The sequence below is a fragment of the Elgaria multicarinata genome, chromosome 3 (genome assembly GCF_023053635.1).
Source record: "Elgaria multicarinata webbii isolate HBS135686 ecotype San Diego chromosome 3, rElgMul1.1.pri, whole genome shotgun sequence".
Classification (NCBI taxonomy): Eukaryota; Metazoa; Chordata; class Lepidosauria; order Squamata; family Anguidae; genus Elgaria; species Elgaria multicarinata.
In genome coordinates, this window is record NC_086173.1 from 168183343 (window position 1) to 168209941 (window position 26599).

General features: G+C 45.8%; 2 protein-coding genes across 4 annotated transcripts in view; one reads left to right on the forward strand and one right to left on the reverse strand.

The window, feature by feature from the left end:
• LOC134396281 (zinc finger protein 420-like) overlaps positions 1-26599 on the reverse strand; it is a 918719-nt gene that overhangs the window by 289141 nt on the left and 602979 nt on the right. The window contains exons 1-6 of one of the 3 annotated variants that reach the window (XM_063122713.1): positions 22841-22908; positions 20586-21064; positions 12289-12415; positions 12053-12135; positions 11702-11828; positions 8066-11011 (exon numbers count right to left, since the gene is read on the reverse strand). The exons of 1 other annotated variant lie outside the window; for it this stretch is intronic. In XM_063122713.1, coding sequence (XP_062978783.1) covers positions 8751-11011; positions 11702-11828; positions 12053-12135; positions 12289-12415; positions 20586-20993 — 3006 coding nt within the window. In that variant the 5' untranslated portion in view covers positions 20994-21064; positions 22841-22908 and the 3' untranslated portion in view covers positions 8066-8750. Of the gene's footprint in view, positions 1-8065; positions 11012-11701; positions 11829-12052; positions 12136-12288; positions 12416-20585; positions 21065-22840; positions 22909-26599 lie in introns of those variants that run through there. One more of the 3 variants, XM_063122712.1, reaches the window with a different exon arrangement.
• LOC134396393 (zinc finger protein 124-like) overlaps positions 1-26599 on the forward strand; it is a 177938-nt gene that overhangs the window by 45791 nt on the left and 105548 nt on the right. The window lies entirely within an intron of this gene.

A 26599-nucleotide genomic window follows, 5' to 3' on the forward strand; every position in this document is an offset into this window, starting at 1 on the left:
GTACCTAAAAGGTCTCCCTCAGTCCTTCCCTTATATATCACTCCTCTCCCTCCCCAGACATTCTAACTCCGCCCCCTCAGGCCAACATTCTAAAAACCACAGACTTACAAACTGCAGACATACATTTGGGAACTATTATTATTATTATTATTATTATTATTATTATTATTATTATTTTTATTTATTTATTTATTTATATAGCACCATCAATGTACATGGTGCTGTACAGATAACACAGTAAATAGCAAGACCCTGCCGCATAGGCTTACAATCTAATAATACATTTGGGAACTGACTTGTGGGGTGTAACGCCACAGTCACATGTCTGATTTTACAGCAGACGTTTAAGGCAAATCTGTTCTACATAACATCTTAATGTTAAAATCACTAAATAAAGAACAAGTGAGACATTCAATGTATCTGAAATTAACTTCACTCACTCCTACTTTTGTAGTTATTGCTGTACTTTGAAGCTTTTGCTATACTATGTGTGTTACATTCTCCCCTTCCCTCAAATACCTTTTCTGACTTTATCTTCACTCATTGCAAGCTGCTGATGTTAACAGGGTTTGCGACTGGCTGGCCAGATGGCTGGCTTTTTTAAGTTTCAATTTTTTAAAAATGCTTGTGTATAATTGTCACAAGTTTCTCTACTCTAACATTAGGGTGGGTGTTGTGGCAGTGAACATTACTTCGCCCATTCACACTTCTCACTTATATACATTAGCTCTCAAGGCTTGTGCATTGGCACCACTTCACACATCCAGACTTAGAGCTCCTGTCTACTTCCTGCATAAACATGCGACTCTGAGACCCACTTCCTAATGCCCTGCGTTTCATGCCAGCACCATGGGGCTAAGTTATAATAGATGTCTCTGGGTTGTCTGTGCAGCCTCTGTTGTCTCTCACTCTAAGTCATTGCAGACAAACCAAAGCCTACAGCCTCAAACAATCTCTCCCTCAAAGTCTCCCAATGGTCCAGCTAGGCTGCACACTTGTGGCTTGGGATATTGCTTATTGCAGGTTATTGCTTGGTCATGTCTGTTGACTCTTACATCATCATCGTCATCATCATTATTATATCCCACCTTTTGCCCAATACTTTAAAAACCTCTGCCACCAGCCGCCTCCACCTCCTCTCCTCCTGCACAACTTTTATGCACTCTTAAAACACACTGTGTGGCAAGCCAGCCTCAGGGCCAAGCTACAGGTGCATCTGAGTTGCCTTCAGCTTCTCTCTGCCTTATGCCAGCTAGCCAGCCAGCATCTCCACCCTCAAATAATCCCCCACCCACCTCTCTTTGCCACAGTCTCCCAACGGTCCAGCCAGGCTGTGCACTTGTGCCCTGTGGCTGGGGATAGGGCTACAGCTTATGGCTTGGTTGTATCCGGTAACTTGTTTTTTTTAAAAAAAAACTCCACCGCCAGCCGCCTCTGCCTGCACCAAAACTGGACTCTGAGACACTCTTAAAAAGGCTCTGTGTGGTACAGCAGCCTCTCAGGGCTCAGCTACAGCCATCTCTGAGTTGTGTCTTCAGTCTAACTCTGTCTCTAAGAGATATGCCAGCCAGCCAAAGCCACAAATCTATCTATTTTTCTCTGGTGTGCACTTCAAATGTTCTGCATTGCATCCCAGCAGTGTAGTCAGAGCCTAGCTCACAAGTGTACAAAGTGAAGTGGAAGGGAAGTGGTAGCGAAGCAAAGCAATGATATGCCACGTTCCAACATTTGCAGCAACAGGGCATCCGTAAAGAAGAGAGCCTCTCTCTCGACTGGCACTTTACTGTTGGTCATGAGAGTTTTTCTCTAAAGATGACCCTTCATCGCCCATGATGTGGAAATTTGAGGAAAAGGCCTCTGGCCCATTCTGTTTTGCCCTGTAGGCTGCTTTGACTGACCTCTCCTTTCCCACATTTTGATTTGTGCATGCCTTGCCTCTGCTGAGCTCCAGGTACCCGACTGCACACCAAACCTGCAACAGGAAAGGTGCCCTGCTTGCCCAGAACTTCTTCCCTAAAGACTGGAGATCCCCTTAATGCCAAGGGCTGAAACTGCTCAATGTGCAACACCCCAAAGATGAGGTTTCACAACCTGAGTTTGAAGGATATGGCTCCAGCAGTTTTAAAACACAATTATTTTAAAACTTTGAACTTTTTAAAAAAATCCTAAAAAAACAATGGATGAACAGATCTGATTCAAACTTGGCATGGCTGATTCTCTCCTTGAGCTATCATGGTGCCAACTTTCAGCCCTTTATCTTTAAAAATGTCATTTTAAAAAATAATTAAAACCTCAAACTTAAAAAAAACCCCTAAAACTCAATGGATGAACAGAACTGTTTCAAACTTGGCATAGCTAAAGTCCTTGTTAAGAGCAATCATGGTGCCAAGTTTCATCTCTTTATCTTTAAAAATAACATTTTTAAAAAATAATAATTTTAAATCCTCAAATTTAAAAAAATTCCTAAAACTCAATGGATTAATGGATCTCTTTCAAATTTGGTATGGCTAAAGCTCTACATAAAATCTATGATGATGCCAACTTTCAGCTCTTTATCTTTAAAAATAACAATTTTTAATATGGAGCTTCATTTCTTTTGCCTTTTTGTCATTTTATCTTTTATTCTTCACCGCTCTGTAAACTGTTCTGATGTGGAGTGTTATATAAATGCTGTAAATAACATTGGGCCCTTTCAGAAGATGCGTTAATCCATGGCTTTAACTAGGGTGGTTAAGCCAGACAGCTGGGCTGCGTTCAGAAGACACCTTAAACCATGGCTTTAACCACAGTGAATAAGGCTTTTTGCTTTATTCACCATGGTTAAAGCCATGGTTTAAAGTGTCTTCTGAACACGGCTTGGCTTTCTGGCTTAATCACCCTGGTTAAAGCCATGGTTTATGGTGTCTTCTGAATGGGGCCATTATTTCACTCGTGGCCATTTTTCTAGACAGACATGATGGGCTTTGCCAAGTCATGCTGTCTTTTACTGATTCAGGAAATTCCTGACTGTTGAACATGTTTTAAGTATGACCGCTTTCTAGAAGTTGGTGTGGATATATTTTGGTAGGCCCAGTTTCTGAAGTTTTTCATTATTATTATTATTATTATTATTATTATTATTATTATTATTATTATTATTATTCAACAAGATGATCCCTGCTTACAGGATTCCAATCTAATAGACATTATATAGGAAGGAGAAGGGTGTTCTCCTTTGGGAGCAAAAAAAAAAAGCTTATCTACCTAATGATTTTGACTTTAGCTTTCTGATAGGGCTAGCGTGACCATATTTTGGAAACCAAAAAGGAGGACAACATGGTCGCCCCAAGTGGGCGTGGCAAGCACCAAGGGGGTGTGTTCACCCGAACATAGCCTTGGTCACATGTCTGATTTTACAGCACACATTTAAGACAAATCTGTTCTACATAACATCTTAATGTTAAAATCACTGAAACAAAGAACCAGTGATTCAATGTATCTGAAATTAACTTCACTCACTCCTACTTTTGTAGGTTTTGCTGTACTTTGAAGCTTTTGCTATATTCTGTGTGTTACATTCTCCCCTTCCCTCAAATATCTTTTCTGACTGTATCTTCACTCATTGCAAAGCTGCTGTTGCTGTTAACAGGGTTTGCTACTGGCCAGCCGGATGGCTGGCTTTTTTTAATTTCAATTTTTTAAAAAAGCTTGTGTATAATTGTTACAAGTTTCTCTACTCTAACATTAGGGTGGGTGTTGTGGCAGTGAACACTATGCCCATTAATTGTTTAATTTTTTAAAAAAATTCCTTAAAAAATCAATAGATGAATGTATCTGTTTCAAATTTGGTGTGGCTAAAGCTCTACCTAAATCCTATCATGGTGCAAAGTTTCATCTCTGTATCTTTAAAAATGACAATTTTAAAAACAATAATTTTAAAACCTCAATTTTTAAAAAAAATCCTAAAAAATCAATGGATTAACGGATCTGTTTCAAATTTGGTGTGGCTAAAGCTCTACTTAAATCCTATCATGGTGTGAATTTTCATCTCTTTATGTTTAAAAATGACAATTTTAAAAATAATAATTTAAAAAACTCAATTTTAAAAAAAATCCTAAAAAATCAATGGATGAACAGATCTGTTTCAAATTTGGTATGACTAAAGCTCTACCTAAATCCTATCATGGTCCAAAGTTTCATGTCTTTATCTTTAAAAATGACAATTTAAAAAATAATAATTTAAAACCTCAATTTTTAAAAAATTCCTAAAAAATCAATGGATGAACGGATCTGTTTCAAATTTGGTATAACTAAAGCTCTTCCTAAGAGCTACCATTGTGCCAAATTTCATGTCTTTATCTTAAAAAATGACAGAGTTATAAGCATTTTTGTTAATTCCCATTAGAGCTGCTCTTTGGATCCCCTCCTCCTGGATTTTCCACCAAAAACCCGGGCAAATCCGGTCATATGGTCACCCTATTTTATCAGTACTCTACATTTTAAAAAATTCTCCCTGCCTTACTAGATTTTTGTTTTATTTCCCGCATTCTGTCTGGGATAGCCTTCAAGCCCCTTCCACACATCAATCCCGACATTTTCTTGGCCGGCAACATTGCACCGGCCAAGAATATGCCCCTGACGGCTGCGCGGGTGCCGGGAGGGACTTGCAGGCTGCGGTTCCGCAAGTGTGAAAACACAACCAGCAAGCCCCTGCTGCGTGGTCGTATATAAATGTAAATAATAATAATAATAATAATTAAAAAAATCGGGAGACACACTGTCTTACACAATCGCTTGATCAGGTAGCTGTTCTCAGGGAACGAATTTCATGGCAAATGGGATTCACATCATCAGGCAAAGTTTATTCCTCCTAGATGACCAGGCAAGGGCCCAAGCCAGGACTACTCAAGCAGCTTTGGAAGGTGCTGGATCAAGGGAAAGTCCATTCCCCACTGTCGGACATGCTGTTGGGACATTTCTGCCACATTTCGAGCACTTGATGCATATCGATCTCTTCTCGATTCTCCCAGAGTGCAGGACACGGAATAACGGGCTCAAGTTAAAGGAAGCCAGATTCCGGCTGGACATCAGGAAAAACTTCCTGACTGTTAGAGCAGTGCGACAGTGGAATCAGCTACCTAGGGAGGTTGTGGGCTCTCCCACACTAGAGGCATTCAAGAGGCAGCTGGACAACCATCTGTCAGGGATGCTTTAGGGTGGATTCCTGCATTGAGCAGGGGGTTGGACTCGATGGCCTTGTAGGCCCCTTCCAACTCTGCTATTCTATGATTCTATGATTCTATATGAATTTTCTATGGCTCATTAAGGTTTGATTGGTCAAATATTCTACTCTAATTGTATACTTTCTTCTGGAATCAAGTCTTTTAAAATGAAGCCCTATGCTCTACTGAACAATTTCCCCCTCATTCCAGTCATTATTAGAATTTACTGGACTCTTCCCTGTGTGTGACCTTCAGTACGATTTCAGGCCTTTGCGATGATGGATGCTCATTGCACACTCTTTGAACACTGTTGGAGCTTCTGCCTGTATCAATCACTTGATGCGATTTAAGGCGAATTGTGTTGCGTGAAACTCTTTCTACACTCTGAGTGTTGATAGGGCTTCTCAGCTGTGTGGATTCTGTGATGCTTTTTTAAGCTCATACTTCGACCGAAACCGTCTCCATATTTATTTATTTATTGCATTTTCATACTGCCTAATAGCCGAAGCGCTCTGGGTGGTTTCTTCTTTAGTTCTGGTTACATACACTACATAAATAAAACAATACCTTAATTCATTAACATAAATGCATTAATTCTGTTGAATACACTTTAATTCATGGCTCACAAATCTTAATTCATTTCAGATATGTTTAAAGGGAGCTTTGTATATGCCGATGGGGGTGTTTGCCCATCATCTACCGGGACCCCATTTGAACAACATGCTAAAGCCACTGTGGTTAAGCATTTTGAGCTAAACATTACGGCTTAGCATGTCACAGGAGCAATTCCTAATCATGGTAGCGCCATACCTCCAGTTCAAACAAGCTAACTAACCATTTGCTGAAAATGGGGGCCTAACCACGGTGTAGTGTGTTGTCTTAACAGGCCCATTATTTCCACATTCAATACATTTCATCCACACCCCTTCAAACATGTCTTTCTTCGATTATTCTTGAGCTACGCTGAACTTTTTTTAAAAAAATCCTTAGTGTGAGATACCATCCACAGTGTGCAACATCTGCCTGTTTCAGATGCTACAATCCATGAAGGATCAGAGTTTTTTCTTCCAAAATGACACTTATTGAAACTCCTTCACATTTTATCCCTTCCATGTTATTCAACGGTTTAGAAACATCTTCTTCAATCAAGGGAATGATATGCTTGAGTTGGTTGGTCTCATAACAACTTGCCAAGTCTGGAATTCCCACCCACCTGTCTCATATTGCTTATATAAGAGCAATTTACATAATCTAGGAGCTTTAATGCCAAACATAAACAAATTTGTTTTTGCCCAATATTGTAATTGGCTTTTATTGATCCAAGAAGATGAGCCTTGTGTGGCATGGAGCGGTAAAGCAGCAGTTTCTGCAGCTGAAACTCTCCCCACGGCCTGAGTTCGATCCCAGCGGAAGCTGGTTTCAGGCAGCCGGCTCAGGTCAACTCAGCCTTCCATCCTCCCGAGGTCAGTAAAATGAGTACCCAGTTAGCTGGGGGAAAGGTAATAAAGGCCGGGGAAGGCAATGGCAAACCACGACCACTATAAGGCCTGCCAAGAAAACGTCAGTGAAAGCTGGCGTCCCTCCAAGAGTCAGTAATGACTCAGTGCTTGCATGAGAGGTTCCTTTCCTTTCCTTATTCAAGAAGACAATGTTTGAAATGGGGGGGGGGAGTTTCAACCAACATCATTTGAATGGCTACTAAACAACCCGAAATGCCTAACTGTTGCTTCTTCCGCTTCGTATGGGGTTTTTAAGTAGGGCCTTGCTGATGAAAATGTGAAGCCAAGTATGACTTTCCACCCTCTGAGCACTTATATGGCTTCTCCTTTGTGAGAAGTCTATGACGTGATCTCAGATGTGTACTGCGAGCAAAGCTCTTCCTGCATTTTAGGTCTTCTGGTCTGCAAGGATATTTTTTTATGTGCTTTAAGATTCACACTGTGATTGAAACATACCGAGCACTGATAGGGCGTCTCACCTGTGTGAATCTGTGACGGTTGTTAGGGCTCATGGTGCAACTGAAACCCTTTGCACAGTCACAGCCTTTAAAGGGCTTCTCACCTGTGAGAGTGCTTTGATACAGCTTAAGGTGGGCTGAAGCTATTTCTACACTGAGCATTTAGAAGGCGCCTCACCTGCGTGGATTCTTTGATGTTGCTTAAGTGCTGTGCTGGATCAGACCAATGGTCCATCTAGTCCAGCACTCTGTTCACACAGTGGCCAACCAGCTGTCGGCCATATGGTGAAAACAGCACCCTCCCACCCATATTCCCCAGCAACTGATGCACACAGGCTTACTGTCTCAGAGGTGGCACACAACCATCAGGGCTAGTAGCCATGGATAGCCTTCTCCTCCAGGAATTTATCCAAGCCCCTTTAAAAGCCATCCAAATTGGTGGCTATCACTACATCTTGCGGTAGTGGGTTCCATAATTTAACTCTGCGCTGTGTGAAGAACTCCTTCCTTTTGTGTCTTGAATCTCCCACCAATCAGCTTCATGGGATGACCCTGGGCTCTAGTATTTTGAGAAATGGAGAAAAATGCCTCACTATCTGCATTCCCCACACCATGTATCAATTTGTATACCTCTATCATGTCTCCCCTTAGCCTCCTTTTTTCCAAGCGGAACAATCCCAGCTGTTGCAACCTTCCCTCATAGGAGAGATGCTCCAGCCCCTTAATCATTTTAGTTGTCCTTTCCTGGACTTTTTCCAGCTCTATAATATATATATATATTTAGGTGTGGTGACCAGAACTGTAGACGGAATTCTAAGTGTGGTTGCACCATGAATTTCTATAAAGGCAGTATGATATTGGCAGTTTTAGTCTCAATTCCTTTTTTAATAATGCTTAACATGGAGTTTGCCTTCTTTATAGCGGCCGCACACTACGTGGACCTTTTCATCAAGCTGTCCACCACAACCCCAAGATCTCTGTCTTGGTCACTGTCAGCTCAGGTCCCATCTGGTTATACTTGAAGTTCCGGGGTTTTTGCCCCAACGTGCATCACCTTACACTTGCTTTAGGGTGGATTTCTGCATTGAGCAGGGGGTCGGACTCGATGGCCTTGTAGGCCCCTTCTAACTCTGCTATTCTATGATTCTATGAACTGCATCTGCCATTTGGATGCCCGCTTTCCCAGCTTGCTTGAAGTCTGAGCTGCAAAACGAAACCCTTTCCACACTGAGCTTTGAAAGGGCTTTTCTTCTCTGTGCATGCAAGTTACAACTTCTCACCCGTGTGAGTGCTTTGATGCAACTTAAGGTGGCTGCTCTGACTGAAGCTTTTTCTGCACTTGAGCATTTATAGGGCTTCTCCCCAGAGTGAATTATTTGTTGTTGCTTAAGCTCTGAGCTGCACCAGGAAACCATTTCCACACTCAAAGCATTTTCTCCAGTGTGAATTCTTGGATGCAAGTTACAGTGTCAGCTCTGTCAAAAGTGCTTTCCACATACAGAGCATTCGTAGTGCTTCTCCCCGGTGCAGATCGTTTGATGTGAGGCAAGGTGCAATGTCTGATTGAGTTGCTTTCCAAACTCTGAGCACTTCTATGGCTTTGCCTCTGTGTGAATTCTTTGATGTCGTTTAAGGTGTGCGCTTTGAGCAAAGCTCTTTCCGCACTCTAAGCACTCATGGGGCTTCTCGCCTGTGTGGATTCTGTGGTGGTTTTTAAGGCTCGTGCTGGAACTGTAACTCTTTCCACATTCAGAGCATTGAAAGGGCTTCTCCCCTGTGTGGAGTCTGTGATGGTTTTTAAGGCTCCTGCTGCAACGAAAACCCTTTCCACATTCAGAGCATTTAAAGGGCTTCTCGCCTGTGTGAGTCCTTTGATGCAACTTAAGGCGGCTGTTCACAACGAAGCTCTTTCCACACTCTGAGCATTGATAGGGCTTCTCCCCTGTGTGGATGCTTTGATGCCGGTTAAGGCTTGAGCTACTACAAAAACCCTTTCCACACTCAGGACATTTATGGGGTTTCTCCCCTATGTGGATATTTTGATGTGCTTTCAGTGTCATGCTCTGACTGAAACTCTTTCCACATTCAGAGCATTTAAAGGGCTTTTCCCCTGCGTGGATATTTTGATGCCGGTTAAGGCTTGAACTGATACTGAAAGCCTTCCCGCACTCTGAGCACTGATAGGGTTTCTCGCCTGTGTGGATTCTGTGATGGTGTTTAAGGCTCACACTGCGACTGAAACTCTTTTCACACTCTGAGCATTTAAAGGGCTTCTCGCCTGTGTGGATTCTGAGATGGTGTTTAAGTCTCATGCTGCGACTGAAACCCTTCCCGCACTCTGAGCACTGATAGGGCTTCTCGCCTGTGTGGATTCTGTGATGGTGTTTAAGGTACACACTGCGACTGAAACTCTTTCCACACTCTGAGCATTTAAAGGGCTTCTCATCAGTGTGGATTCTGTGATGGTGTTTAAGGCTCACGTTGCTACTAAAACCCTTCCCACATTCAAAGCATTCAAAGGGCTTCTTCCCTGTGTGGATATATTGATGTGCTTTCAGGCTCATGCTATAAGTGAAACTCTTTCCACATTCACAGCATTTATAGGGCTTCTCACCTGTGTGGATATTTTGATGTGTTTTAAGATTCCTGTGCTGATTGAAGCGCTTTCCACATTCAGAGCATTTATAGGGCTTCTGACCTGTGTGGATAATCTGATGTTTTCTGAGATTTACATGAAAAGTGAAACCCTTTCCACATTCAGAGCATTTAAAGGGCTTTTCCCCTGTGTGAATGCTTTGATGTGCTTTAAGATTCCTCCGCTCAGTGAAACCCTTTCCACATTCAGAGCATTTAAAGGGCTTTTCACCTGTGTGGATGCTTTGATGTGCTTTAAGATTCCTCCGCTCAGTGAAACCCTTTCCACATTCAGAGCATTTAAAGGGCTTCTCCCCTGCGTGAATGCTTTGATGCCGTGTAAGGCTATAGTTACTCCTGAAACCCTTTCCACATTCAGAGCATTTATAGGGCCTCTCCCCTGAATGAATATATTGATGTGCTTTGAGTTTACTGCTCTGAGTGAAACTCTTTCCACATTCTGAACATTTATAGGGTTTGTTGCCTGTATGAATATTTTGATGTGCTTTAAGAGAACTGTGCAGAGTGAAATCCTTTCCACATTCAGCACATTTAAAGGGCTTCTTGCCTGTGTGGACATATTGATGTGCTTTAAGATTCCAGCGCAGAGTAAAGCTCTTTCCACATTCAGAGCATTTATAGGGCTTTTCTCCTGTGTGAAGGCTTTGATGGGCTTTCAGGTACATGTTCTGACTGAAACTCTTTCCACATTCAGAGCATTTAAAGGGTGTCTCCCCTGTGTGTTTATATTCATGGACTTTCAGTTTCCTGCTCTGAGTGAAACCCTTTCCACATTCACCACACTTAAAGGGCTTCTTGTCTGTGTGGATATATTGATGTTCTTTAAGATTCCAACGCAGAGTAAAACCCTTTCCACATTCAGAGCATTTATAGGGCTTATCCCCTGTGTGAATTCTTTTATGCAAGCAAAGATCTGAGTTGCAACTGAATTTCTTCTCACACTCCAAGCACTGAAATATTTTCTCCCCTGAGTGAAATCTTTGACGTTTGGTAAGGTGTATCTTCTGCGTCTCTATATACTGAGAGCTTTTCCACTGTGTCTTCCTATTGTGAATATTCCTTTTCCTTGGTTCTTCTACTAATGGAATTTCATGGTCGTCTGACCCTTCAATAGAAATGGACTTGTTTCCCCACTTGTCTTCAGTTTCAGTTTTCCTTCTCTGGTGGACCCCATTATTCTTGCTCTCTCTGAGATCACCTGCAAGAATAAAAAGAAATCTTCCTAATATCAGGGAACTAACCAAACTGTTTGCTGATTTGATTAAAAGGATAGAAAACACTTAGTGGAGAGACAGAGCCTTCCAAATCTATTAAATATAATCTGCTGATCAATAGAACTGAATGAACCTGGAATCCTAATACAAGGGTTGCAGGTACAAACTCATGTGCATCACTGAGACGTGTTGGGAGTAGACTCAGGATTGGAACAGAGCCATCGAACGGGGGAGACCTTGTTCAAACGGAACAGATGAAACAGGAAAGGAGGGGGAAATATTGTTACATGTAAGGAATGTATCTGCCCGTACGGAAAACCATGATTCTGAGAAAGGAAGCCAGGTCTAAAGCAATTGTGTGGAGATGGAGGGAGAAATAAGAATGTTATGGTTGTAGCACTATTGTACATATCGACCTGGCAGCTAGAAGACATGGATGAAGCTTTCCTGGAACAGAGGATACAACATTCACATAGCCAAGTCATTGTAGTAATGAAGGATTTCTGCTAGTCTAACTCTGCTAAGAATGGAACATCCTTTGCATTGTGAACTTTCTCTGGAATAAAGTATCCCAGGAACATGGCCCAGGCACTGTTGTCCTCAATGACACCCTTATAATGCACTGACACAGAAGGCAATGAGGGAGCCTTACCCAGAGGGGTCCCATTCCTTACCCAGAGAGGCCAGGATCCCACGTATATCCTCCATGACTTCCTTGTGCAGAGTCCTTTGACCTGGATTCAGCAGAGCCCACTCCTCCTCCAAGAAATGCACAGAAACGTCCTCAAAGATCACCAGACCCTGAAAGCAGAAGAAGAGGCCCATGTTCCCCTTACACATAACACTGCAACCCGTGAAGACAATTCAAGGTGAGGGGTCGGAGGAATTCCACAAGATCTAGAGCTTCATGAGTGACATTAAAGGCCTTCCTAGAAGCCATCTTGGAGTGGAGCAAAGGGAAGGGGGCAGGTTCTTCCAGGACCAAAGTGATATGGAGGGGACAGAGGCCCCCAGGACTCCCCTACCTGTCCAGGCTGCGCAGAAACCGCTTCCACTCCACCACAAAGAGAAGGAGTCCGTTCACCCTCTCTGCTGGTCTCTTCACTCCCTGTGAGGGAGGCAAAGAAGGTGGGTAAATTTCCCCCTCTCCACACACCCAAAGGAAAAAATCAGGCTCAAGGAGAACGTGAAAGCAGCTCATGCACCTCAGGCATAATCGAGGGAGGGAGACCATGGGGAAATACGTCCCCCTAATCCTTACCCAGTGAGGAGGGTCCTCCGTCACCCTCCTGCAAGATCCACCTGTCCAGCAGCCTCTGTGTGATGCCCGGTGGAGCCTCCTCTGCCTCAGGGGAATCTGTGGGTGCTTTCTCCAACATCCGCTGCACCTGGAGCAGGAGGGAGGATCCCAGAGAGAGAAGAGGGATTAGAGAAGGAAAGAAATGGGTCAGGGGATGGCCAAGGGCTGCGTTTCCCAATCCCTTTGCATTCAGGGGCTCCTTCCAAAGTTGACCGACCCTCCAAGCCACACAGCACACCACACAGTTGTGTCTTTATCAGCGGAGCACGTAAGGATGTGTGACTTGGGGCTAAGAGTTCAAGCCTGACATAAGCAAAGTGCTTCAACACCCTCCGAAAACGAAACAGGAGGAAAGACAGAACCTCCCAGACATTCGCTGATATCCAGCATCTTCCGATGTAAACACAGCAGTTTGGTGTCTACAAATGCCATTCCTGTCCTCTGGGAGGACTCTACCACTGGCTGAAGCAGGAGCCCCTCCTTCCCCAGAACTTCAAAAACCCATTCGTTTCTCCTGTGACCATATGAAGTGCAATGCTGGATTAGATCGAGGGTCCATCTGGTCATCCATCCTCTTCCAGCAGTGACCCATGGGGAACCCACAAATGGCACATGAGTGCAACAGAACCATCCTTCCCATGCTCCGCAGCACATGGTGTACGTAGACCTGCTGCTTCTGATACTGGAGGTAGGATAGGGCAATCACGACTCGTAGCCACTGACAGCCGTCTCCTCCAGGAATTTATCTAACCCCCTTTTTAAACCATCCAAATATGTGGCCATCACTACATCTTGTGGTAGTGAGTTCCATAGATTAACTGCAGCCCTTTGAACGTTCTAGTTGCTCTTTTCTACATTTCCCCAGATCTACAATACGTGTTGTTTTTTAGTTGCAGTGACCTGAAGTGTACAAAGCCTTCTAAGTATGGTCACCCCATAGATTTGTGTAGGGGTTAGATGATACTGGCCATTATAGTCTCAGTTCCTCTCTTAATTATTCCAAATATGAAGTTTGCCTTTTTTTTTTTACAGCGGCTACAGACTGGGTGGACATCAGCTTATACTGGAGGTTTTTGCCCTGATATGCATCACTTTAGAATTGCTGACTTTGAACCACATTGGCCATTTCAAAGCCCTTTCTCCCAGTTTGGAGAGATGCTTTTGATGCTCCTCACAATGCCTTTTTTGTTTGTTTTAACCACCATAAACAGGGCCGGTGCCAGACTATTTTGCACCCTAGGCAAGGCGAGCTCTGGGCACCGGCGGGGAGGGGGCGCTACCTCACAGTGGTGGTGGTGTCACTTGCGCTGCCCCAAAGCTTTTTGGGGTTGCAGCCCTGCCCTTATTCTGAGGGGCAGCCCATGGGGCACCACTTCTTCCACGCCTCCCCGATGGCCACCTGTGGCGTTACACCCCACAAGTCAATTCCCAAAGGTATGTCTGCTGTTTGTAAGTCTGTGGTTTGTAGAATGTTGGCCTGAGTGGGCGGAGTTAGAATGTCTTGGGAGGGGGAGGAGTCATATATAAGGGAAGGACGGAGGGGATTGAGAGTTCTTTCCAGGGAGACTTGTTAGGGGCTCTTAGAGTCTGTAGTCCTCTCTGTGTTTATGGTACTTAAGTTCTGGGAAATTTGAGAGTCAGTGTAGTGAGTGGTGTCTTTAGAGTGTGGTGTGCAGGTAGTGGAAGTATATTAATCAATACTGAGAATAAAGAAAGTTCAAGAGTGATTGTGTGAGAAAAAGGAAAGCGCGAATGTGAATGAGTGAGCGGATTGTATGGAAGGTTTCAAAAAGGTTTTTAAATGTTGTTATTTGAAACAAAGCTTATGAACTTTTAAAAATAAATTTTGATTGTTTGTTTTAAAACTACCAAAGGAAAATCCCACGTGTCTGTTTGGCATTTATCATCTTAAGTTTACATCATTCAGCACCCACTCTGACAATCATTCACCTTAGCAGATATAACTCACAGCACATTATATATATATTAAATCCATTCTCCATTTTAAACCCCTTTCTCCACATAGTTTGGAGGAAGGTGGGCTTTATCCCTTGCCTCAGGCGTATCAAGCGGTGGTGCTTGGCTTGAACAGGGAGTAGCCTCGGCCGGGTCTGTTGTTCAGAGCCTGTGTTGCCCCATAGTAAGTGGTGGCAGACATGAGGTCTGGTGTTCAGGGCCTGTGTTGCCCCATAGTAAGTGGTGGCAGACATGAGGTCTGGTGTTCAGGGCCTGTGTTGCCCCATAGTAAGCGGTGGCAGACATGAGGTCTGGTGTTCAGGGCCTGTGTTGCCCCATAGTAAGTGGTGGCAGACATGAGGTCTGGTGTTCAGGGCCTGTGTTGCCCCATAGTAAGTGGTGGCAGACATGAGGTCTGGTGTTCAGGGCCTGTGTTGCCCCATAGCAAGTGGTGGCAGACATGAGGTCTGGTGTTCAGAGCCTGTGTTGCCCCATAGTAAGCGGTGGCAGACATGAGGTCTGGTGTTCAGGGCCTGTGTTGCCCCATAGTAAGTGGTGGCAGACATGAGGTCTGGTGTTCAGGGCCTGTGTTGCCCCATAGTAAGTGGTGGCAGACATGAGGTCTGGTGTTCAGGGCCTGTGTTGCCCCATAGTAAGCGGTGGCAGACATGAGGTCTGGTGTTCAGGGCCTGTGTTGCCCCATAGTAAGCGGTGGCAGACATGAGGTCTGGTGTTCAGGGCCTGTGTTGCCCCATAGTAAGTGGTGGCAGACATGAGGTCTGGTGTTCAGGGCCTGTGTTGCCCCATAGTAAGTGGTGGCAGACATGAGGTCTGGTGTTCAGGGCCTGTGTTGCCCCATAGTAAGTGGTGGCAGACATGAGGTCTGGTGTTCAGGGCCTGTGTTGCCCCATAGTAAGCGGTGGCAGACATGAGGTCTGGTGTTCAGGGCCTGTGTTGCCCCATAGTAAGCGGTGGCAGACATGAGGTCTGGTGTTCAGGGCCTGTGTTGCCCCATAGCAAGTGGTGGCAGACATGAGGTCTGGTGTTCAGAGCCTGTGTTGCCCCATAGTAAGCGGTGGCAGACATGAGGTCTGGTGTTCAGGGCCTGTGTTGCCCCATAGTAAGTGGTGGCAGACATGAGGTCTGGTGTTCAGGGCCTGTGTTGCCCCATAGTAAGTGGTGGCAGACATGAGGTCTGGTGTTCAGGGCCTGTGTTGCCCCATAGTAAGTGGTGGCAGACATGAGGTCTGGTGTTCAGGGCCTGTGTTGCCCCATAGTAAGCGGTGGCAGACATGAGGTCTGGTGTTCAGGGCCTGTGTTGCCCCATAGTAAGTGGTGGCAGACATGAGGTCTGGTGTTCAGGGCCTGTGTTGCCCCATAGCAAGTGGTGGCAGACATGAGGTCTGGTGTTCAGGGCCTGTGTTGCCCCATAGTAAGTGGTGGCAGACATGAGGTCTGGTGTTCAGAGCCTGTGTTGCCCCATAGTAAGCGGTGGCAGACATGAGGTCTGGTGTTCAGAGCCTGTGTTGCCCCATAGTAAGCGGTGGCAGACATGAGGTCTGGTGTTCAGAGCCTGTGTTGCCCCATAGTAAGTGGTGGCAGACATGAGGTCTGGTGTTCAGGGCCTGTGTTGCCCCATAGTAAGTGGTGGCAGACATGAGGTCTGGTGTTCAGGGCCTGTGTTGCCCCATAGCAAGTGGTGGCAGACATGAGGTCTGGTGTTCAGGGCCTGTGTTGCCCCATAGCAAGTGGTGGCAGACATGAGGTCTGGTGTTCAGGGCCTGTGTTGCCCCATAGTAAGTGGTGGCAGACATGAGGTCTGGTGTTCAGGGCCTGTGTTGCCCCATAGTAAGTGGTGGCAGACATGAGGTCTGGTGTTCAGGGCCTGTGTTGCCCCATAGTAAGTGGTGGCAGACATGAGGTCTGGTGTTCAGGGCCTGTGTTGCCCCATAGTAAGTGGTGGCAGACATGAGGTCTGGTGTTCAGAGCCTGTGTTGCCCCATAGTAAGTGGTGGCAGACATGAGGTCTGGTGTTCAGAGCCTGTGTTGCCCCATAGTAAGTGGTGGCAGACATGAGGTCTGGTGTTCAGGGCCTGTGTTGCCCCATAGTAAGTGGTGGCAGACATGAGGTCTGGTGTTCAGAGCCTGTGTTGCCCCATAGTAAGTGGTGGCAGACATGAGGTCTGGTGTTCAGAGCCTGTGTTGCCCCATAGTAAGTGGTGGCAGACATGAGGTCTGGTGTTCAGGGCCTGTGTTGCCCCATAGTAAGTGGTGGCAGACATGAGGTCTGGTGTTCAGGGCCTGTGTTGCCCCATAGTAAGCGGTGGCAGACATGAGGTCTGGTGTTCAGAGCCTGTGTTGCCCCATAGTAAGCGGTGGCAGACATGAGGTCTGGTGTTCAGGGCCTGTGTTGCCCCATAGTAAGTGGTGGCAGACATGAGGTCTGGTGTTCAGGGCCTGTGTTGCCCCATAGTAAGTGGTGGCAGACATGAGGTCTGGTGTTCAGGGCCTGTGTTGCCCCATAGTAAGTGGTGGCAGACATGAGGTCTGGTGTTCAGGGCCTGTGTTGCCCCATAGTAAGTGGTGGCAGACATGAGGTCTGGTGTTCAGGGCCTGTGTTGCCCCATAGTAAGTGGTGGCAGACATGAGGTCTGGTGTTCAGGGCCTGTGTTGCCCCATAGTAAGTGGTGGCAGACATGAGGTCTGGTGTTCAGGGCCTGTGTTGCCCCATAGTAAGTGGTGGCAGACATGAGGTCTGGTGTTCAGGGCCTGTGTTGCCCCATAGTAAGTGGTGGCAGACATGAGGTCTGGTGTTCAGGGCCTGTGTTGCCCCATAGCAAGTGGTGGCAGACATGAGGTCTGGTGTTCAGGGCCTGTGTTGCCCCATAGTAAGTGGTGGCAGACATGAGGTCTGGTGTTCAGGGCCTGTGTTGCCCCATAGTAAGCGGTGGCAGACATGAGGTCTGGTGTTCAGGGCCTGTGTTGCCCCATAGTAAGCGGTGGCAGACATGAGGTCTGGTGTTCAGGGCCTGTGTTGCCCCATAGTAAGTGGTGGCAGACATGAGGTCTGGTGTTCAGGGCCTGTGTTGCCCCATAGTAAGTGGTGGCAGACATGAGGTCTGGTGTTCAGGGCCTGTGTTGCCCCATAGTAAGTGGTGGCAGACATGAGGTCTGGTGTTCAGGGCCTGTGTTGCCCCATAGTAAGTGGTGGCAGACATGAGGTCTGGTGTTCAGGGCCTGTGTCGTGGCACCACCCCACCCACCCCGGCCCAGCTCTGGAAGTGCAGCCTCTCCAACTCTCCTTTGGGGCGCAGCAGCAAGGCTGGGCACACCGCTTCTGCACCTCTGCACACCCTGCGAGGAGGGGCTGCAATCGAGCCCTGGCTGGCTGGCTGGTTGGGGGGGCGGGGCGGGGTGGTCTCTGCCCCGCAGTCTCTGCTCGGTCACCAGCGGCTGCTGCCCCCAGCGGGGTAGGCGGTGTGCCGGGGCTGTTGATGCTCTGCGGGGGCAACCTGTCTCTGCATCCTCCCCACCCGCCTTCCCGACCCACAGAGCGTTCGCTCCTCTTCCGTCTCCTCCACGTTGTCTCCTCCAACGTGGTTTTGCAACAAGCAACAACCCCCCACCCTACCCCTGCACGGACAGCAGAAACGAGCGGCACCTCTCCGGGGCTTCTGATGGCAGCTGCAGGAAAAGGCTGGCCACGCAGGGGCGCACGCAAGCCAAGCCCCCCTCCCAAAATTCAAGGTGCTGGTTTTGACCTATAAAGCCTTACACGACTTGGGACCACAATACCTGATGGAACGCCTCTCCCGCCGTGAATATACCCGGTCACTACGTTCAACATCTTAGGTCCTCCTCCGGGTGCCTACTTCGAGAGAGGCTCGGAGTGTGGCAACGAGGGACAGGGCCTTTCCGGTGGTGGCCCCCAGACTATGGAACGATCTCCCTGACGAGGCTCGCCTGGTGCCAACGCTGCTATCTTTCCGGCGCCGGGTTAAGACTTTCCTCTTTGCCCAGGCATATGGCGGCACATCTTAATCACCCACATGTTTAGTTTTTTAACGGTTTTTAATGCTTTATGTGTGTACGTTCTGTGTTTTAGGATTTTAAATTTTGTATACTCGTTTTAATCTTAATGTTAGAATTTTTGAAACTGCCCAGAGAGCCCCGGCTATGGGAGTGGTATATAAGTGAAATAAATAAATAAATAAATAAATAAATAAATAAATAAATAACATATCTGACACAAGTATTGGGGAGAGGGGGCAGTCCGTCCCTGTGACGTCTCCGCTCTAGGCGGTTGCCTAGTTGGCCTTAATAGTAGCACCGGACCGGACCATAAATAGTGGAATGTCATTGGCAAACTTGGCCAATTCACTGCTCACTCCTAATTCCAGGTCTTTTACAAATGAGCTGGTAAGCATTGGTCCCAATACAGATCCCTGTGGGACCCCACTGTTGACATCCCTCCATTGGGGTAATACACCATTGTAACGACCACCTCTGCACTGGGTTTACTTTGGATCACTCTTATTCTTTCTGGAACCCAAAGGACCCAGCTCAGGTGCCTTTGTCAAGGGTTTGGGATGCTAAATTAGTCCCTGTGGCACACCTACTTCTGCCTAGGCCCCACAGCTATACAGATCCACACCCTAGCCCCAAACCTCTCCCTTCTGCTGCCACTATATATCAACCTGTACCCTTCCCCAGGCGCAAATGAATGTAATTTATTAACAAGACATTAATGCAAGTTCAAAAGTGTAATGGTTTCTCTCAGTTCACAAGCATAATGGTTTCAAGGGACAATGCTTAACCATTTCAGATGGTAATTTCACTTCAACATTTCAAATGTGACTTTGTAAGTACTCCTACCTACTCTACCCCTATTCTCTCTCCCACGCTCTAATTCACCAAAACAACAAAACACGCAGACCCTTCCTATCTCTATCCTAGGGTGACCATATGAAAAGGAGGACAGGGCTCCTGCATCTTTCACAGTTGCATTGAAAAGCACCATGTACAGCACCATGTACATTGATGGTGCTATATAAATAAATAATAATAATAATAAAAGGGAATTTCAGCAGGTGTGATTTGTATATATGGGGAACCTGGTGAAATTTCCCCTTCATCACCACAGTTAAAGCTGCAGGTGCCCTGCCCTCTTTTAAATCTGGTCACAGTATAGCTGCAGTATAGCTCCTGCAGCTTTAACTGTGGTGATGAAGAGGGAATTTCACCAGGTGCTGCATGCCTACAAATGACACCTGCTGAAATTCCCTTTTCTATGCAACTGTTAAAGATATAGGAGCCCTGTTCTCCTTTTCATATGGTCACCCTAACTATCCCAAAACTTCCTCTCATCATCATCATCATCCCTTCTCTCCTATCAACAGCAGCACACAGTCCTGCGTCTCCTTCCCTTCTCTCACAGCCAATCCAGATGTTCCACTCAAACATCCAATCAGCACTCTCCTTCCATCCAGCACTCACTCCCCCCTCTATGGCTTCATACTTACCATTCTGCCACAAACCCAAAGTAAGCACTTTCTTTAAACTCCGCAAACCTTAATAAACTTTCATATTACACTTAACAATATAGCTACATGCAGTAAAACATCACAACCCATTTACTCCTGCCCTCTGCTTTCTATTCTTTAGCCAATTACTGATCCATAAGAGGACCTCACCTCTTATTCCATGACTGCTAAGTTCGCTCAGGAGTGTTTTGTGGAGGACTCTGTCAAAAGCCTTTTGGAAGTCCAAGTAAACTATGTTTACTGGTTTACCACTGCCTACATCCTTACTGGCACTCAAAGAACTCTAAAAGCTTAGTGGGACAGGACTTAACTTGTTGATTCTTTTTCAGCAGGGCTTGTTCTTCTATACAAGGATGCTTTAGGGTGGATTCCTGCATTGAGCAGGGAGTTGGACTTGATGGCCTTGTAGGCCCCTTCCAACTCTGCTATTCTATGATTCTATGATATGCTTAATCATGCTTTCAACCAATTTTCCTGGAACAGACGTTAAGATCACCAGCTTGTAAATTGGTGTTACATTGGCCATTCTCCAGTCCTTTGGCAACAGAGACTGATCTTAGGAAAACATTGCTGATTTATGTTAGAAGATCCCCTGAGGAGGGCCTGCTCTACACATTAGGTACAACTATTCTTGGGGGGGGGGGGGCATTGGAAACTGGGGCATCCCTTCCTTAGAGGACATGAAAAAACAACAACCCCAAAACACCTTGAGATACTAGTGGGGAGTTCTAAGATTTCAATCCCTTGGAGTCATCTCACCTGCTCTTTGTCCTCCGCCTGGCTCAGGAGGAAGCCTTCTGCCAGGGCCACCGCCTGGGAACTGGTCTCCGCCCCACATTCTCTGACCCAGCTCTCCATCTCTGGGGGCTGGACAGAGAGGAACTTCTCTAGCACCACCAGGTCCAGCATCTCAGCATTGGTGTTCCTTTCTGGCTTCAGCCACTGGCAGCAAAGGCGGTGGAGTTGGCTGCAAACCTCTCGGGGGCCCTTGGCTTCCTGAAAAGAGAATTCCCTGAAGTGCTGGCACCCCACATCTGAGCTGGTGTTGCTCCCAGCCTCGTTCTCCTGCCCTCTTCCTTCCCAGGGCAATGCACTGCTCCCTTCCTGGATGATACGGGTGCCTTTTGCTGCAAAGTTTTGCTCTTCCATCTTTAGTTTCGTCTCCATCTCCGCTATCAACAGGACTCAAAAGGTCTCCTTGCTTTGCTCCCGATTTCTCTGTTCAGGCAAGGGCTTTCCTGTAGGAATTGAAATGGGCAGTGGCATGAATTAGATACAGCTTTGGCCAACTTAATACCCAGGACCTGTCTCAAATGGGTCTCTACAATCTTGATCCCACAGGAATCAGGCACATGGTTGAAAATGAGGTTCTGACTCTGCCCCAGGGGGAGAGAGTGAATGTAGCCAGGGCTGACTTAAGGCTATTCAAAGTTACAGATGTCTGAAAGTTAATTTTAAACTTTAAACAAGAAAACGGTGAATACGCCTTAAACTTTTTAAACAAATGAAACGTATCACACAGGAAGCCTTAAGATATAGTTTATGAAGAAAGCAAATGCAAAATAACACATAGAGCATTGAAATGTGAAACAAGCAATGATTACCAAGACACACAGATGTATATTATGCACACCCAAAACACAACAGTTTAACTTTTGCTAAGGCCTGTTAGTAAGACATGTTAAAAGAGTACTCAGCATAACTAGCAGCAGTTGAGTTGTAATTTAGCTCCACTTAAAACTTCCACCAATCAAAACACACTCAATGCAACGTTAAAAGCTTTCAGCAGTATGACAGTATAGTCTAGATTTCTACAGAAAAGGAATGAAAGGGGGGTTGTTAAAAGAAAGGTATAGCTTCCTATTCCACACACAGATCTGAAGAACAGGACGTTGCAGACGCAGAGGAAAGTTTAAAGTGTCTCCTCTTAGAATCCAAGGCGTAGGACTCAAACATGCAAACTGTGCCCCAATAGGATCCAAACTAGCACTCCCCCCAAAAAAAACCTGTTAGCAAAACTTGGAGCTATGCAAAATAGAACAACAGAAAATGAACAGACCCAAAGTCAGCTTCTCTTAAGTTTCAGTCTTTTTTTGATTCACTGAGTCCCCTAAACTTCCTTGCCTTCTGATTGTGCTTTTTATGTCTTTTCAGTTGTCAACTAGAAATCTGGTCGTGGATTGCTGGGCAGAAAAGTGAACCAACAGCCTTCCCCTACACATAGTTTGAGGCAGCTCATGTTACGTTCGGCCTTTGCAGGGTTTTCAGGAACAGTCCGGACTCACAGACCCACTAGCCATGAGGAGCAAAACGCACACAGGGCGACTTCTTCTCATGGAGGCCTCTTGTTCCACACCTGGACCATTGCTTTGACAGCAGGACTGAGTCCATCTCAGGCTCCAGGTGGCAAAACCTTTCTGCCCTCCAGGAGAAAAAACTCCCCAGGTCTGCTGCTGAACCAGGGTTTCTCTCCCCATCCCTTCCATGGCCTCCTTCTGAGCCCCCTCTGTTCCCACCCACTCACTTCTCACCAGGCTTCACTTCTTATGAAACAAAACCGCCCCAGGTTCATTTGAAAGGCATCGAGACTAATGTCAAGCAAAGGTAATTCAGTTTAAAACAGGGGAGATGAAACAAAACAAAATGCAATGCAGAAATGGCAACAGAAGAGTTTTTTTCCTAACTGACGGGCTGTTCCTCCTCCCCACCCAGGGTCTTTCCTCTTGTGTCCCTCTCAGACCCCCCTTTTTCTCCAGCCTTCCCTTCCAGGATCCCCTAATGATGGGGAGGGAAGGAGGTGCAAGGCGGGGGGTGTCCTGGAGGGCCCCCCAAGTGGGTCAGTCCCCTGTGGGGGGGCAGGGGGGTCTCTCTCTCTCTCCCCCCACCCCCCACCCCAAATTTGCCTCCCTGCTTTGGGGATCCCTCCCTTCTCTGCTCCTGCCCTGGAGGGGGGCTCCTTCCACCCCCTTTCTCTCTCCTCCACCCCCTGGGACCCCCTTGCATCTTGAACCCACCTGCTCCTTTGCAGTGGAAAAGAGGCTTGCAGATGCAAACACCGTGCAAACCTCCCAGGCTGCTTTCCTAAAGGAAAGGGGGGGAAGGCGGAAGTGAGTGCATTCAATCAGCCTTTGCTCTTTACTTGCTTCTCTAGGACCTTGCAAACTCGCTCTCTTTAACCCTTAGATGTACTCAACACCATATTGCTGCAAAGATTCCTCCAAACGCTTCTTCCACCCAGAGCACTTTAGTTATTGTTCGGATAAGAACTATAATCAATCAGCCAATCGCCACTGAGCCTGCAAGTAAGCAAAAACAACCAGAACAGGGATTGCACCCACTGGGTGTTTTTGTCATTTGGAAATGCATTGCATGCACGGATTGCAGCCCCTGGGTGCTGTTTGCATCAGGGCTAGTAGCTATTGATAGCCTTCGCCTCCTCCAGGAATTTACCCAACCCCCTTTTTAAAGCCATCCACGTGGGTGGCCATCACTACATCTTGTGGTAGTGAGTTCCATAGTTTAATTATGCGCTGTGTGAATTTATTTATTTATTACATTTTTATACCGCCCAATAGCTGAAGCTCTCTGGGCTGTTCACAAAAATTAAAACCATAATAAAATGAAGAAGTCCTTCCTTTTATTTGTCCCACTCATCAGCTTCAAGGGATGACCCCATTCGGTTCTAGTAGTTTGAGAGAGGGAGAAAAAATGTCCCCCTGTCCACATTCTCCACACCAGGCATAATTTTGTACACCTCTATCAGTTTCTCCCCTCAGCCTCCTTTTTTCCAAGCTAAACAATCCCAGTAGATGTCACCTTCCCTCATAGGGGAGATGCTCCAGCCCCTTCATCCTTTTAGTTGCCCTTTTCTGCACTTTTTCCAGCTATATAATATCCTTTTTAAGGTGTGGTGACCAGAACTTTCAGAACCTAGCAGATCCAGACACACTCAAACAAGTCAAGCCACGCTATGCCGGGACAGAACGATTCAGGGACAAAACAATACTTTCCAATCGATCAGACATAACAGTCCTAACCAAAAAAAGAAAAACACAACTTCCTCATCGACATAGCAATACCTCATGACAAAAATATTGCAGAAGAGGAAAAGAGAGAGAAAACCAGGGCCAATGAGGAGGGTAAAGGGGGTACATCGTACCTGGACCTGGGGTCAAAAAGGGAACCCCAAAGGAGGGGAGCAAGGAATTTCCTGGGATCTCAGGAAATGTTTCCATATATTGTGTGAAGACTAGGACTCACATTTTGTGTAAACCTACGTAGTTTTATATATTGCAATTCGCAGAAATTATGATCCATAATATTATTCATTAGAAAAAAAACTATGGTTTACAAAAACAACGTTACGGCTCTACAATTTCAAACCCAGCACCAAAAAGCAGGAAAATTGGGAGCTAAGGCTCACAAGCATTAATGCCACATCCTCCCTAAGGACGCAGAAATTGCAAGTGAAATTCTCATTCTCCCAAAGCAGATAAGCCATGAGGACAGGATGGGGAATATGATATGAGTGGTAGTCCCAGATCTGATCACCTTTCATCATAGAGAAGTCACCACAGGCTGAGATCCCATCAGTGTATTTGTGACATTGGGATGCTTTGCTCCAGTGTGCATCACTTTACAAATGCTTAGGTATTAGAATCATAGAATAATGGTGTTGGAAAGGGCCTATAAGGCCATCGAGTCCAACACCCTGCTTAATGCAGGAATCCACCCTAAAGCATCCCTGACAGATGGTTGTTCAGCTGCCTCTTGAAGGCCTCTAGTGTGGGAGAGCCCACAACCTCCCTCGGTAACTGGTTCCATTGTCGTACTGCTCTCTCAGGAAGTTTTTCCTGAGGTCCTGCTGGAATCTGGCTTGAGCCAGATTCTGTGTCCTCTACTCTGGTAGGGTCAAGAAGAGATCCTGGCCCTCCTCTGTGTGACAGCCGTGTGCCTCCCCTCAATCTTCTCTTCTCCAGGCTAAACATGCCCAGTTCTTTCAGTCTCTCTTCATAGGGCTTTGTTTCCAGACCCCTGATCATCCTGGTTGCCCTCCTCTGAACACGTTCCAGCTTGTCTGCATCCTTCTTTAACTGTGGAGCCCAGAACTGGACGCAATGCTCTAGATGAGGCCTAACCAGGGCCGAATAGAGAGGAACCAGGACCCCACGTGATTTGGAAGCTATATTTCTATTAATGCAGCCCAAAATAGCAGTTGCCTTTCTTGCAGCCATATCACACTGTTGGCTCATGTTCAGCTTTTGATCTACAACAACTCCAAGATCCTTCTCGTTTGTAGTATTGCTGAGCCAAGTATCCCACATCTTGTAACTGTGCATTTGCTTTCTATTTCCTGGATGTAGAACTTGGCATTTATCCCTATTAAATTTCATTCTGTTGTTTTCAGCCCAGCACTCCAGCCTATCAAGATCCCTTTGAAGTTTGTTACTGTCTTCCAGGGTATTAGCTATCCCACCCAATTTTGTGTCATCTGCAAATCTGACAAGCGCTCCCTGCACCTCATCATTAGCCTCCAAATCTCCTCCAATTCTCCAGAGAGATGAAGGCTCAAAGCACCATAGAATCATAGAATAGTAGAGATGGAAGGGGCCTATAAGGCCATGGAGTCCAACCCCCTGCTCAGTGCAGGAATCCACCCTAAAGCATCCCTGACAGATGGTTGTCCAGCTGCCTTTTGAAGGCCTTCTGCATTTAATCTGCTTTGTATCCGCTGAAGGCTAGGATTCTAATGGAAAGTGGCGGAAACTTTCCAACAGGATCCTAAACCATGAAAAAGGCAATAGTCACCTAGCTTGGCGAGAACTAGAAAGGTGACCGCTGTTTGGGACAGGAGTAGACATCATCTTAGAAGCGTCAATCAAAACGGAAGCTAAAGCACATCATCAATGTTGTACTCTTCTTGGGAGAACGTGGTCTAGCATTTTCTGGTTCATCCCATTGAATTGATGAAAACAATGGAAATTCTTTGAACTGGTTAATGGAGTACAGACTTGGGTGACCTGTTTCCAAATGTTTGTGTTAGCTTAAGAATACTATTCACAATTCCAGCAACAGTAGCTTCCGGAGAGAGGTCATTTAGCAAACTTAAGCTAATTAAGAATTATTTAAGGTCTACAATGTCTCAGGAACGTCTTGTGGATTTGGCCGGGCTAAGTAGTGAATCAAACATTGCCAGAACAATTAATTTTCATGCTGGTTCAAAATTTTTCACAAAAAAAGGCCAGGATAGCTCTTTTTTTAAAGCATATAGTAAGTTTATTTACCTTCCCCCCCCTTTTACTAATACTTATGTCTTCTGATGATCTGATCTGCATTGCAATATAAAAGGTTTCAATTTAAATTCTTTCTCATTCTCTGTATTGTAGCATAAACAAAGATGCTCAAATCAAATGTGCTTTCTTATCTTCGATCCTCTTTTATTTTATTTATATTTATCGTGGAGGGAATGTAAGAGCATAACGCCTTAAATGGCACATGGCACAAAACTGTAGTGGATAAAAACAGAGTGACTGATGGAGAAAGGAAGGGGTGCAAAAGAAACTTTGTACCCCCTGGTAAAATTCCTCTCAGAGGCCCTGGAGGTAAGGTGCAATGTCTGATTGAATTGCTTTCCAAAGTCTGGGCACTTCTACGGCATTGCCACTGTGTGAATTCTTTGATGTCGTTTAAGGTGTGCGCTGTGAACAAAGCTCTTTCCGCACTCTAAGCACTCATAGCGTTTCTCACCTGTGTGGATTCTGTAATGGTTTTTA